Below are 13,902 nucleotides of genomic sequence, written 5' to 3'. Positions count from 1 at the left end.
CGGAAAGCCACTGGCCCGGATGGGGTATCCGGACAAGTACTAAAGTCTTGCGTGGATCAGCTGGCGGGGAAATTCGCAGACATCTTCAACCTCTCATTACAACAATCCGAGGTCCCTATCAGCTTCAAGAACATGACCATCATCCCTGTACCCAAGAAAAGCCAAGCAGCGTGCCTTCATGACTATTGTCCAGTGGCTCTGACATCCATCATCATGAAGTGCTTCGAAAGGTTAGTCATGGCACAAATCAACTCCAGCCTCCCAGACTGCCTTGATCCACTACAGTTCACCTACCGCTGCAACAGGTCCACAGCAGACTGGAACAATACTGGAACACCTAGATAACAAAGACACCTAGTCAGACTCCTATTTATTGACTACAGCTCAGCCTTCAACACTCTTATTCCGACAAAACTCCTCTCCAAACTCCGTGGCTTGGGCCTCGGCTCCTCCCTCTGTGACTGGATCCTGAACTTCCTAACCCACAGACCACAATCAGTAAGGATAGGCAACAACACTTCATCCACGATCATCCTCAACACCGGTGCCCTACAAGGCTGTGTCCTCAGCCCCCTACTATACTCCTTGTACACCTATGACTGTGTGGCCAAATTCCCCTCCAACTCGATTCTCAAATTTGCTGATGAAACCACCGTAGTGGGTCGGATTTCGAACAATGACGAGACAGATTACAGGAATGAGATAGAGAATCTGGTGAACTGGTGCGACGACAATAATCTCTCCGTCAATGTCAACAGAACAACAGAGATTGTCATCGACTTCAGGAAGCGTAGTGGAGAACATGCCCCTGTCTACATCAATGGGAACAAAGTAGAAACGGTCAAGAGCTTCAGTTTTTAGGTTTCTAGATCACGAACAGCCTGTCCTGGTCTCCCCACGACAGCAATGTAGTTAAGAAAGCCCACCAACGACTCTACTTTCTCAGAAGACTAAGGAAATTTGGCATGTCACCTACGACTCTCACCAACTTTTACAGATGCACCATTGAAAGCATTCTTTCTGGTTGTATCACAGCTTGGTATGGTTCCTGCTCTGCCCGAGACCGCAGGAAACTACAAAAGGTCATGAATGTAGCCCAATCCGTCACGCAAATCAGCCTCCCATCCATTGACTCCAATATGTTGGGTACTCTGGATCTGTGGAGACTGCGTTTACCTTAGCAGTAACATAGACAGGCTACCAACATTTGTAATAGTACAACACTATTTTATTAAGCTAAGAACTGTTGAACATACTTGCACTGTGGGTCAACACTATGTTAGATTAACTGAAGACCTATTCCTATCCTGACCAGTCTAAACTGTTAGCACATGGTAGATGTTTGTGCTACTAGCTGTGAGCTCTGTCTGCTCAGAGGCTGCATCCCGCATGAGCAGGAAAACTAGTGCCCTCTGGCTTTATAGTGAGCGTGCCCTAACTGGTGATTGGCTGCTGTGTTGTGTGTGTGTTGATTGGTCTTGCAGTCTGTCAGTCAGTGTGTGTCTCTGCACCATTATATACCGATGTGTATTATTATGACAGACTCTGTTTATAATTCCTGTTGCCTCGGAAAGGCAGCCAGCATAATTAAGGACCCCCGCACCTTGGACATACTCTCTTCCACCTTCTTCCGTCGGGAAAAAGGTACAAACGTTTGAGGTCACGTACCAACTGACTCAGGAACAACTTCTTCCCTGCCGCCATCAGACTTTTGAATGGATCTACCTCATATTAAGTTGATCTTTTCTCTACATCCCAGTTATGACTGTAACATTACATTATGTAGTCTCTCCTTCCTTCCCTATGTACGGTATGCGTTGTCTGTACAGCATGCAAGAAACAACACTTTTCACTGTATACTAATACATGTGACATTAATAAATTAAATCAAAAAGGTTGTTTAATAATGGTATTAACTGACTTAATTTTGCACCTTCTCTCCAAGCATAGTGCTTACCATATCTGCAGACATAGGTAATATTCGTAGTTCTGCTAAGTTGTGTTGCCTTCCTGACTTAATAACTCTAGTTCACTAGATGAGTTTCAATGGCTTTAACATTATAATTTCCAATACATAAGCAAAAAGCTACTTCCGGTGAAAGGTCATAGACCCAAAACATTAACTCTATTTCTCTCTCCATGGTAGTTGCATGACCGGATGATTATTTCCGCATTTTCTGTTTTTATTTCTGATTTCCTGCATCAACAGGATTTTGCTTTTGTGTTTTGCCTTGCTTGTCATTAGCTGCGTCCACGTCCATTTGAAACATTTTAGTGGTTTGCCTGTGTGTTGGCATGCTATGTTCCGAAGTATTTCCATAGAAGAAATGGGTTTATGCTATTGTTTGACAGGAGTGCGCCCCATGACACGTGCACACTGCAGCTGAGAGTACTCAGCAGGACCAGTCCAAGTAATTCCTCGTTTAATGTGCATTTTGTCATATTTATGTCTCTTTGATATATATCTTGTTTTGTGCATTGTGCCAAGGTTCGGCTGAAATTTACAGTCAGTAATTGTTGTCTCACTTGCGATTTCATCAAGTACACTGATCCTGGCAAGGCAAGACAAATCTCATCGCTTCACTTCTTATCATTGATACTTTATGTTCTGCTTAACACTATCTATCTTGCTGTCTGTCCATTTTTCATTCTTGCATCCTGGTAGATATTGTTATTGCGCAATGCGCTCAGCCGCAAATAAAGCCCCTCCACCATCTTCCAACTATCCCCAGTCTTTATCAAGACCTCTTGGCAGACACAGGTTGCAATAACTCACTCATTCTCAATGTCTGGAGTTGGATATATAGACCGCATAAGGCAGCCAACACTGGATTCTTAACTGCGACTGGGTTATTTCAAAAAGTGTGATGATCATGTCATACCAATCTTCTTTGTGTGTTTCATACATTCGGGAAAGAGTCCTATTGTGAGATTCTTTATCAAGCCAGTTGATTTATGTAATGTTCTTAATGCTTTGTTGGCGAGGAGAAAATCAACTAGGATTACTGGGGATTGTTCTGGGCAGAGTACCAAATTGTGTATTTTAATTTGAATAACTTGTGAATTGAACTGCTGTCAAGTTTTCTCGGGTGCTTGTTGCACTGTTAAAATTTGAAATGCTTCACATTTCTTTTGTAGGCTTTTTATCTTGTTCAAAGTATGAAAAAGCATCAATGGCACTCTTTTTATTGTAATTGGATAATTTTCACCAAAAACAGAACTAGTCTCATGGACTTGTTTTGCGAGGATAAGTTGCATTTTGGAAAATGGAGTTGCACACCTTTGGACTTAATCTGTTACAAAGCAGAAAATTCCACATGCAATGAGGAATCTTTAGTTTTTTTCATTATTCTTTTTGACGGACAATATGTTGCTGTCGGGAACCACTTAAGTTGCTACTGATTTATATAGAGCCTGCATGTGTCATTATGGATTATTGGCTGCGTCAATCAGCCCTGTCCTTTGATGCCAGTCATGATGCCAATGCTTTGTTTTCCCTGACTAAGGTTTGAGGGCATGGGGGAGGCACAATGGATTGTTAACCAAGTTACTTTGGAACATGGAAACCAGGCATTCAATTAACTTGGTTATTGGTCGACTGCTGGTGGTGGCCATGAAGTGAGTGGTCGTACATTTGGTGGCTCCCGCTCTAGGTGGATTTTGTTGTTCCTTCCACATCTGTATAGGTTTTTATTTGAGGGCAAAGGGTGTGTGAGTGCCCAGGGAAGGCAATACTCCTCTGATGAGACTGTTGTATGGATCACAGAGATAAGAAGTGCCATGAGAAAGAGAGAGCAGCTGGAGCAGAAAATGTTTGGTGCGCCACAGGTGAAAATGGCAGAGGGCAAGGGAGCAGCGCTGCCTGCTCAGTGGTCGACAGAGCAGCTGGTGGAGTTTTTGAACGACAGAGATAAGAGGCCTCGGAAGACTTGGCTAAAGTGGTGGAGCCACCCAGAGCTGTGATTGAGAGAGCGGAGTAAAAACTGGGGACTCGGGACCTGGCGATTCAGAAGGTGGGGCAAGGTGGTGCGGGATCATGAGGAACGGATGGTCTCATTGGAGACGGAGTTGGGAATGGTTTTGGAGAGCCAAAACAGGCTGAGATAAATTGGAGGACCCGGAGAACCGCTACAGGAGATTGAACCTGAGGATTGTTGGGATGCCTGAGGGCATTGAGAGGGCGGAGGCCGCCACATATGTGGCAAGCATGCTCGAGAAGTTGATAGCGGGAGAAGTCTACGACTGGCCCCTCAAAGTGGATCGGACACACAGGGCACTGAGGAAGAGGCCACAGGTGGGGGACCTGCCGAGGGAAATGGTGGTGAGGCTGCATCGATTCTAGGATAAAGAAAAGATCCTGAAATGGGTGAGACAGACCAGGAAATGCACCGGGGGAGGGAGTGAGCTGTGGGTCCACTAAGACCTGGGTACGGAGTTGAAGAGGAGGGCCGGGTTCAACCGGGTAAAGGCGTCCTCTTCAAGAAGCGGGTGAAGATTGGGGTTTTGCACCTGCCTGCTTGTGGGTGACGCATCAGAAGCAGGAATTTTATTTTGACTTTCAGAGGATGCGATGGACTTTGAGGGACCATGGACTGGGAGAAGTGTGAGGATATTGAACTTTGGAGAGAAGCTTTGTGTTCATTGCAAAGTGTATGGGATGGGCAGTTTGGGGTGGGTTTCAATGGGAGAGGCGATAGTGAGTGTGCCTTTTGCTCTCTTTATTTGTTGATGATTGGGGGGGCGAAAGGTGGACTGATGAGGTGAGGGGAAGTCAGAGGCCTTGGGTAGGGGCACCATGCTAGATGGGCGAGCTGGTTAATGGGGGGGTTCCAGGAAGAAGGCGTGTGGAGGGAAGGATGGGGTTGGTTCTTTGTTTGAGGGGGAGAGGGTTGCTGACGTGCGAGTGGGGGGTGGGGAGGGGAGGGTTGCTGACGTGGAAGTGGTTGGTGTGGTGCAGTTGGAAAGAGATCCCGGTCCCGGCCCCTCGTCACTCCATTAGGGGAGGCAGTGGCGGAGTGGTATTGTCACTGGACTAGTAATCCAGAAACCCAGGGAAATGCTCTGGGGACATGGATTCAAATCTCGCCAGGGCAGACGGTGGAATGTAAATTCAATTAAAAAAAATCTGGAATTAAAAGTCTTAATAACGATTGTTGTAAAAACCCATCTAGTTCACTAATTGTGGGATTATCATAACTATCAGCATTGCAAGGGTTAATGTAGTGTTGAGAGTAGCCACTGGAGGGAGCTACAGATACAACTATATAAGGCAGTTTTGCTAAACCTTATAGGAATTAGAAGGCAGTTGGAAGATGGTCAGGCATCGGAGCAGTTGTACATGAGAGTTCTGTATTTAGAGATAGCATAGATTAATATAGAAACCGTCTACTTTAGGAATGTGAATGAATCTTAGTAGTGCAAACAAATTTATAGTTTTGTTTATTAACAAATCTTCGTGTTCATTATTCAACACTACGCATCCAAGCCATACAGGTAAAGCAAAATAGAGAACACAACACTAATGTCCTTCCGAGAAGGAAATCTGGCAGCCTTACCTGGTCTGACCTACATGTGACTCCGGACCCACAGCAATGTGGTTGACTCTTGAATGTCTTCAGGAATGGGCGACGAAGGACGCCCACATCCCACGAACAAATATTTTTTTTAAAGTGGAGTTTGCACATTCTCCTCATGTCTGTGTGGAAAGGGAGAGATTGCAGTAGACATCCAAGGCCGGGCCCTGAGGGAGAGGTGCATGGCGTGGAGAGAGGCTAGCTCAAAAGGTGGTATGACTAATCGGCAGGGGAGGGGGTACAGGGAGCCACCCGACCAGGCTGGTCACTTGGAAAGTGCGAGGGTTGAATGGGTCAGTTAAAGGTCTCGTGTGTTCACAAATTTGAGGAGTCTGAAGGCAGACGTGTTTCTACAGGGGATGCACCTGATGGTTGGGGATCAGACAAGGCTGAAGGAATGGGTGGGGCAGGTGTTCCACTCTGGTTTGGATATGAAGACGAGGGGGGTGATGGTGTCGGTTAATAAGAGGGTGGTGTTTGAAGTGAGAGCATTGTAGAAAATCCGGGGGTAGGTATGTGATGGCTGGTGGGAAGCTGGAGGAGATGCCTATAGTTCTGGTAAACCTTTTTGCCCTGAATTGGGACGACATGGACTTTGAGGTGGGTGTTGGGGAAGATTCTGGACCTGGACATGGGTAGGTTGATTATGGGGGGTGATTTCAATAAGTACTTGGACCCAGGTCTGGACCGGTCGAGTCCTAAGACGTTGAAGGTATCGGCAGTGTCTCGGGAGCTGAGGGGGTTCATGGAGCACAAGGGAGAGAATCCGTAGTGGTTTGGGAGGCTGAGGAAGGAGGAGTTTTCATATTCTTCCATGTGCACCGGGTGTATTGCCGGATTGATTTTTTCATAATGGGCAAGGTGCTGCTGGCAGGAGTGGCTGACTCGGAGTATCAGCCAATTGAGGTTTCTGGTCACATGACGCATTTGGGTGGATTTGCGGGTGGTTCAGGGGGAGACCAAACGGCCGCAGTGGAGGCTGGATATGGGACTATTGGCGGATGTGCAAGCGGGTGAGGGCTGCCATTTGGGGCTATGTGGAGTTGAACGACACGGGGAAGGTCACGGCCGCCATGCTGTGGGAGGAACTCTAGGCTGTAGTTAGGGGGGGATTTTATTTTGACTTGGGTGCCAGGGAGAGGTGGGGCGGGAGGAGAGGGCAAGGTCAGGAGATGAGATTCTGAGGGTGAACTGGAGGTACTCGGTGCCTAAGTTGAAGGAGAGGCAGAGACTCCAGACGTAATTTGGGTTTGTGTCTACGGGGAAAGCACTGGGGCCACTGTATGAGTATGGGGACAAGGCGAATAAAATGCTGGCCGATCAGATGCGGAATGAAGCAACAGAGAGGGATGATAGGGGTGCAATGGTAATGGACCTGGAGGGAGTGAATGGAACATTTGTGATCTTTTAAAGGAGGCTGTATGAGTCAGAGTTAGAGGAAATGCAGCGGTTCCTGGATGGGTTGGAGTTTCTCAAGGTGGAGAAGGGCCTGGGGGGCCCCAATTAGAAAGAGGTGATGGGTGGCATGGGTGCAATGCAGGCAGGGAAGGTCCCTTGAGCCAGATGAGTTCCCAGTAGAGTTTTATAAAATGTTTGTGGAGGAGCTGGGGCCTCTGCTGGTGAAGGCGTATGATGAGGCGATGAGGAGGGGGAGTCTTCCCACTCCCCACATTTGCAGGTTTCTATCTCCCTGATTTTAAAGAAGGATAAGAACCCGGAGCATACCGCCCGATATCGTTTTTGAATGTTGATGCCAAGCTATTGGCAGAAGTGCTTGCATCGTGATTTTGAGGACTGTGTGCCAGGGGTGATACGGGAGGATCAGACGGGTTTTGTGAAGGGAAGGTAGTTGTCGGCGAATGTGCGAAGGTTACGTAACGTGATTACGATACCCCTGGTGGGGCAGGAGGTAGAGGTAGTGGTGGCAATGGATGTGGAAAAGACTTTTGATCGGATAGAGTGGACGTATTTGTTTGTGGTGCTGGGGCAGTTCGTGCTTGGGTAGGGGTTTCTGGATTTGGTCTGGCTGCTGTACTCGGTGCCGATGGTGAGTTTGCAGTCGAACCGAGTGAGTTTGGGGTACTTTGGACTGCATCGTGGGCCAGACAGGGATGCCCACTCTCCCCTTTGCTTTGCATCTTAGCAATAGAGCTGTTGGCAATGATGCTTAGGGCGTCAAGGGTTTGGAGAGGGATTGAGCGGGGATGCTGAGCATAGGTTTCACTATATGAGGATGACTTCTTATATATTCTGACCCAATGGGCGGCATTGTAGGGATTATGGAGATTTTGGGGGAATTTGGCCGGTTTTCAGGATATAAATTGAAAGAGTGAGGTGATCCCGATCAATGCCAGAGGGCAAGAAAGGCGATTAGGGGAGTTGCCATTTAGGGTGGTGGGGATGAGCTTCAGGTATTTAGGTATTCAGGTGGCGCAGAGCTGGGCTCAGCTGCATAGATTGAATTTGGCTGGATTGGTGGAGGGAGTGAAAGTGCATTTTAAGAACTGGGATGTTTTGCCACTGTCCCTGGCTGCATGGGTGCAGACAGTGAAAATGACGGTGCTGCCTCAGTTCCTGTTTGTGTTCCAGAACCTCCCTACCTTGTTCCCAAGTCTCTTTTTAGGAAAGTCAATGAGCTGACCTTGGGTTTGTGTGGGCGGGGAAGGTCCCGCAGCTGCAGCGTGAATTTTTGGAACGAGGGGTGGGGGGGCTGGCATTGCCGAATTTGATGAACTATTATTGGGCAGCGAATATTGCAATGGTGATAATGATAACAATAATAATAATCGCTTATTGTCACAAGTAAGCTTCAATGAAGTTACTGTGAAAAGCCCCTAAGTTGGTTGTGGAGGAGAGGTCGATCTGGGGGAGGGTGGAGACGGCGCCATGTAAGGGAACAGGTTTGAGGGCATTGTTATTGGCGCCTTTGCAGTTCTCGCTGACCCAGTGATGGTGTTGGCTTTAAAGGTGTGGGGGCAGTGCAGGCAACCTTTTGAGTTGGAGGGCATGTCACTGTAGCCACTGATCTGCGACAACCAAGTTTGTGCTGGCAGGGGCAAGATACAAGGTTTTGGGTTGGCGGCTGATGGGGATTGAGTATTTATCGGGGGAAAATTCAGGGGCTGGACGAGATGGAATTGTATGAGTTGCCCAAAGGGAATGGTTTAGGTGCCTGCAGTTTCGGGATTTTGTGAGGGGAGAGGTGCCGTCTGTCATAATATACACATCGGTATATAATGGTGCAGAGACACACACTGACTGACACAATGCAAGACCAATCAACACACACACAACACAGCAGCCAATCACCAGTTAGGGCACGCTCACTATAAAGCCAGAGGGCACTAGTTTTCCTGCTCATTCGGGATGCAGCCTCTGAGACGGACAGAGCTCTCAGCTAGTAGCACAAACCTTCACCATGTGCTAACAGTTTAGACTGGTCAGGATAGGCATAGGTCTTCAGTTAATCTAACATAGTGTCGACTCACAGTGCAAGTATGTTCAACAGTTCCTAGCGTAATAAAATAGTGTTGTACTATTACAAGTGTTGGTAGCCTGTCTATGTCACTGCTAAGGTAAACGAAGTCTCCACAGATCCAGAGTACCCAACACATCACCGTCTTCCCGGGGCTGCCGTCTCCAGTGTTGCGAGGCAAGTTATTATTGGAGGACGAATTAGGGGAGGGGGAAGGTGTTGGATATTTGTAATGAATTAGATGGGGAGGGAGGGCACTCCGGTGGAGGATATTAAGCGCAAGTGGGAGAAGGAGCTGGGTGGGGAGGTGCATGCTGGGGCGTGGGCAGAGATCTTGCGTGGGTAAGTGCATCCTTGTGTGTGTGGGGTTAAGCCTTATCCAGTTTTAAATAGTATATAGGGCCCAAATGACGGTGGCGAGGATGAGCAGGTTCTTTGCAGGGGTAGAGAATAGGTGTGGACAATGCGCGGGGTGGACGCGGATCATGCCCCCATGTTCTGGGCATGTCCAAGACTGAGGGGGTTCTAACAGGGATTCTCAGACGTGATGCCCACGATGCTGGGTGTAGAGGTGGCTCCGAGTCCCGAGGTGGTGATATTTGGTGTGTCGGAAGATGCAGGAGTCCGGGGGGGGGGGGGGGGGGGGGTAGGGGGTAGAGAGGCCAGTGTATTGGCCTTCTCATCCCTGATAACCCGGAGATGGATTTTGTTGGGCTGCAGGGACTCTGAGCCGCCGAAGGCAGAGGTGTAGGTGAGCAACCTGGCAGAATTCCTGAGGTTGGAGATGGTCAAGTTCGCTCTGCGGGGGTCAGCAGAGGGGTTCACTCAGAGGTATTCACTCAGAGATATAGACCATTTATTGATTTCTTCCAAGCAGAATTGAGGGGTCAACAAGGAGCAGGGTTTATTTTGAGGGGGGGTAAGGAGGTTAAAAATTGGAAGGTGAGACGTGGCAGTGTGTTGGTGTCGGAGGGGTTGGAGGGTTGTGGTTGTTTATTGGGTTGATGTGTCGTTCTCTTGATATTCTGTGTATATATGTTAAATGCGTTGAATCAAAATATATATATTTTTTAAGTGATTATTTGTCACACATTAAATTATGATTTGTCGAATTTGAAATTCCTTATATTTCTATGTGAAGCTCGTCACCCAAATCAGGATTTTTAAATGGGCAAAATGCGGTGCCTACCAGCGAATATACCATGAAGTAGTTTGAGGTCTAGAATCTAACCAAGGGATTGAGCAATATAAAAGTCAGTGAAATGTAAATAAAACCAAAACTGTTTGCATGTATTCTCTTTTTCACTGCATCAAACAAGGCCATTGTTCAGTGGCACTGTTTGAGACTTGACAAGTGAATACTCCCGAATCAGAACTCAATCACCATCCCTTCTGCTGCCTCTCGCCTTCAAAAACTAAAAACTTATCCTTGGAAATATAGTAAATTATATTATAGATAGCATTCTTCAGGAAGCTAGCTTTATTGGAGTAACTTTGACCCTGTCGTGCCAGAGTTTGAGACATGTTTAGGCAAATTTCAATACTTCTGAAGCAAGCTTTTGCAATTCAATCCCCTCCCTCGAGCTTTGCTCATGCATAGAAAACCTTCTCTTCAAGATAAACTCAAATGCTAATTTATATGGACAAAATGGCAATAAAGATGAGAAACTAATTTTATTTAAATAATATACCTCTATTTTGGTAATACAAGCTTGCACAAATTATCCTATCATTGAACTATAGCACTGCCATAATGTTATTTTAAAACAATTTGAGACTCAGATGGTGATCTAAATATGTGACTCGATTAGACCAATTTCTACTTTACCCGCACCCATTTCTTTCACTTCGGAAGAAAGATGAAAGCAAAATGCCTCAGTTCCTCCCAAAAAGGAACTTTTACTGGACAACTGCCATTTCATTAAACAACACATGAAAGAATAAATCACTAAATTGTTGTTTAATCCAAATCAGACAATTTAAAGTAAGAATTGTAAACCAATTCAGGATCCTTGAGGGAATAAAAGCTTTGGATGCTGGATAATATTCTGTGATGTAGTTAGGATTCTAGAATCTAGCCAAGGGAGTGGACAGGAGAAAGCAGATATGAATTGGGCGGCACGGGGATCTGCTGCCATTATACAATTTCTCCTGCATATCCCCCTCATAGTTGCCTCACCTGCCCCTAGGGGTATGCATTGCAAAGTTTGAGAATCACTCCTCCAGACTGTATGCAAGAGTGGTGAGGTCAATTAACGCTGTCACTCTTTCCTCCTTTCTCATTTCCCTCCCTCTGGGAAAGTACCATGTTTCTATTGACTGAATCTGTTAGCAGTCAGCTAGTTCAGGAATTTGTTATGTTATAAAATGTGCCATTGCCTGCCAATGAATCATCACTATTAATAACTTGACATACTTCAGCATATTTTAACTAGATTTTAACTCGATAGAAACATGATGCAGCAAAATCCTATTAACATACCAATATGCATGGCACGGGAGGAGGAGTTAAGTCAAATAAACAGTGTTTGGGAAGATTAGCTATTAAAGAGAATCACAGAGATAGGAAGGAGCAAGGCCACAAGGGATTTTAAACACTACGATAGGAGTTTGAGATTGGGGACAAGTAAATATAGGTTAGTCACAGGAAACAAAGCAAAAGAAGGATTTGATGTGGATATGGATAGCAGTTTTGTAGGCGATTAATTTTGCAGAAAATGGATGATGAAATGCCAGCCTGGAAACCATTCAAGAAATCAAGCCTAGATCTGACAAAGTTGTGACTAGGGTTTTAGCAACATGCGCACTATCAGGCTTGTGGAGCTCGAAGCAGACATTCTTTGTACTTTATTGTGGGGTCAGGAGTTCTTTGGCAAACTTGATGAGATGCTTTCAGCAGATTTTTGGGTTGCTGTCATTAGGCGAGCTGTAAATCTGAACCATTTTATTTTGATTTGTTCAGCAACACATTTTTTTGACCTTCAAGTTTCCCTTGATTAGAATGTAATCAAACGTGAAAGTGACACCTTAAAAAACAATGGATTTGTGTGAAGATGAGCATGCAAGTAATATTCAATTTATACTTTTGGGATTACTTGCTCCCTAAATACTACATCAAATGGTTTTCACACCCAGAATTCTCAGCATTTTGAAAAACACATTTTTAATAAGAGGTTCAAAGTAGTTTTATGCTCTGACTAAAGAGCTGACAATATTCATACAGAATATTAGAGGAAGTGACTGATCTATAGCAAACCCTGGGTCTGATATCAATTATTTTCTGGAAACAACTTGTCAGTTAAATTATCACAAATTCAAGTCGGTAATCAATGTAAGCCGTTGCTAGTCTGAATTTTATGGATTCCTGCGTATTTGTCCTGTTTGAACTTATTCTTCTTACTGGCCAATCAATAGAGTTACTTGTCAATGTTATCAGTTGCTAACATGGTTTAGTTCCACTGCTGAAATATGCTATTGCACCTCTGCCTTGAGAGATGATGGCAGGTGATGGAAAATTTAATGTAGAAAAAAGCAATTGTATTAAATGTATATGTAAAATAGATGTATTAGTACTAAGATAGTTTCAAGATCAGTCTAATTCCATTGTCAACTGTAATTTCTAGTAATAGGTTAATACATAAAACATTGGGCTTTCATTTTTCAGGGAGGAAGAAGCATTAACTTGCCAGCAGCACCTGAGTGAGTTCACATCTCTTTTGGAGTCGATCAGAAAATGGTTAAAGGAAACGGAGGCTAATGTACCGGCTTTTGAATCAGCACTTGATACAGGCATGCTCGAGAAACAGATCCAGCAAGTAAAGGTGATTAGGCATGAAGAAAATATAACACACAGAATTTGATATTTTTGTGGAATTGAATGCATTTTTAATTTTAACATGTAAAATGGCTGGTTAATTAAAACAGTTTCTGTGTGGGTTCCTCAAACCTACATAGGGGTTATGGGGGGTTGGTTCTCCACACCCGCCATGGCATGTTTCCCAGTGGCGAGAGGTGGTCCACTGTTGACTGTCGATGGGATCTTCTGGTCCTACCGCTGTCAATGGGATTTTGCATTGAATCCACCCTCCCACTGCCCCATGTGGTGGGGATTCACTGTCGGCAGGACCAAAAGGTCCCGCTGGCAAGAGCAGCTGGAAAATCCCATCCTTACGTCAGTCATGTGATTATATGAAATAAAGCTTGAAATTGTTTGGGGCAAGGGAGAATAGTCTCAGCCAATATGATGTAAACATGAGGTTAAGTAATTGTTTGTAATGTTGGCCTTCCTTCATGTGGTAGGGGGGGAGAATGATACAAATGAGTTACATGGGTAAAATTGGAATAGGACAATAGGGACAGCATAGTGGTTAGCACTGCTGCCTCACAGCATCAGGGACCTGGGTTCAATCCCAACCATGAGTGACTGTCTGTGAAGTTTGCGCTTTCTCCCTGTGTCCACGTGGGTTTCCTCTGGGTGCTCCTGTTTCATTCCCCAGTCCAAAGATGTGCAGGTTGGGTGGATTGGCAATGATAAAAATTGCTCTTTTGTGTCCATGTATGTGCAGGTTTGATGGGGTCACGGGGATACGGAGGAGGAGTGGGCCTAGATAGGGTGCTCTTTCAGAGGGTCGGCGCATACTTGATGGGCCAAATAGCCTCTTTCTGCACTATAGGGATTCTATGACTGTAATAACGTGGCTTATTTTGGTTCACAGATCCTGTTGGAGGATTGGTCATCAAAATCTCCACAAGTGCAAGAAATAAATCACAAAGGAACCGAGTTAGAAAGTCTTATCATGGAAATTACATCACCTGATACTTCTTTGTTGTCCAATAAAACAGGTAACATCTGAG

The 13,902-nt window shown here is 45.4% G+C and overlaps 1 protein-coding gene across 5 annotated transcripts in view; it reads left to right on the top strand.

Annotated features, from left to right (window-relative positions):
- macf1a (microtubule actin crosslinking factor 1a) overlaps nt 1-13,902 on the top strand; it is an 837,043-nt gene that overhangs the window by 622,544 nt on the left and 200,597 nt on the right. For all 5 annotated transcript variants that reach the window (XM_038800586.1, XM_038800577.1, XM_038800561.1 and 2 more), the window contains 2 exons: nt 12,713-12,869; nt 13,764-13,890. In XM_038800586.1, the coding sequence (XP_038656514.1) occupies nt 12,713-12,869; nt 13,764-13,890 (284 nt within the window). The remainder of the gene's footprint in view (nt 1-12,712; nt 12,870-13,763; nt 13,891-13,902) is intronic.

The sequence above is a fragment of the Scyliorhinus canicula genome, chromosome 1, assembly GCF_902713615.1.
Source record: "Scyliorhinus canicula chromosome 1, sScyCan1.1, whole genome shotgun sequence".
In the NCBI taxonomy this organism is placed as follows: domain Eukaryota; kingdom Metazoa; phylum Chordata; class Chondrichthyes; order Carcharhiniformes; family Scyliorhinidae; genus Scyliorhinus; species Scyliorhinus canicula.
The sequence above is the reverse complement of the archived record's forward strand: the minus strand, read 5'-3'. Positions and strand labels throughout refer to the sequence as shown.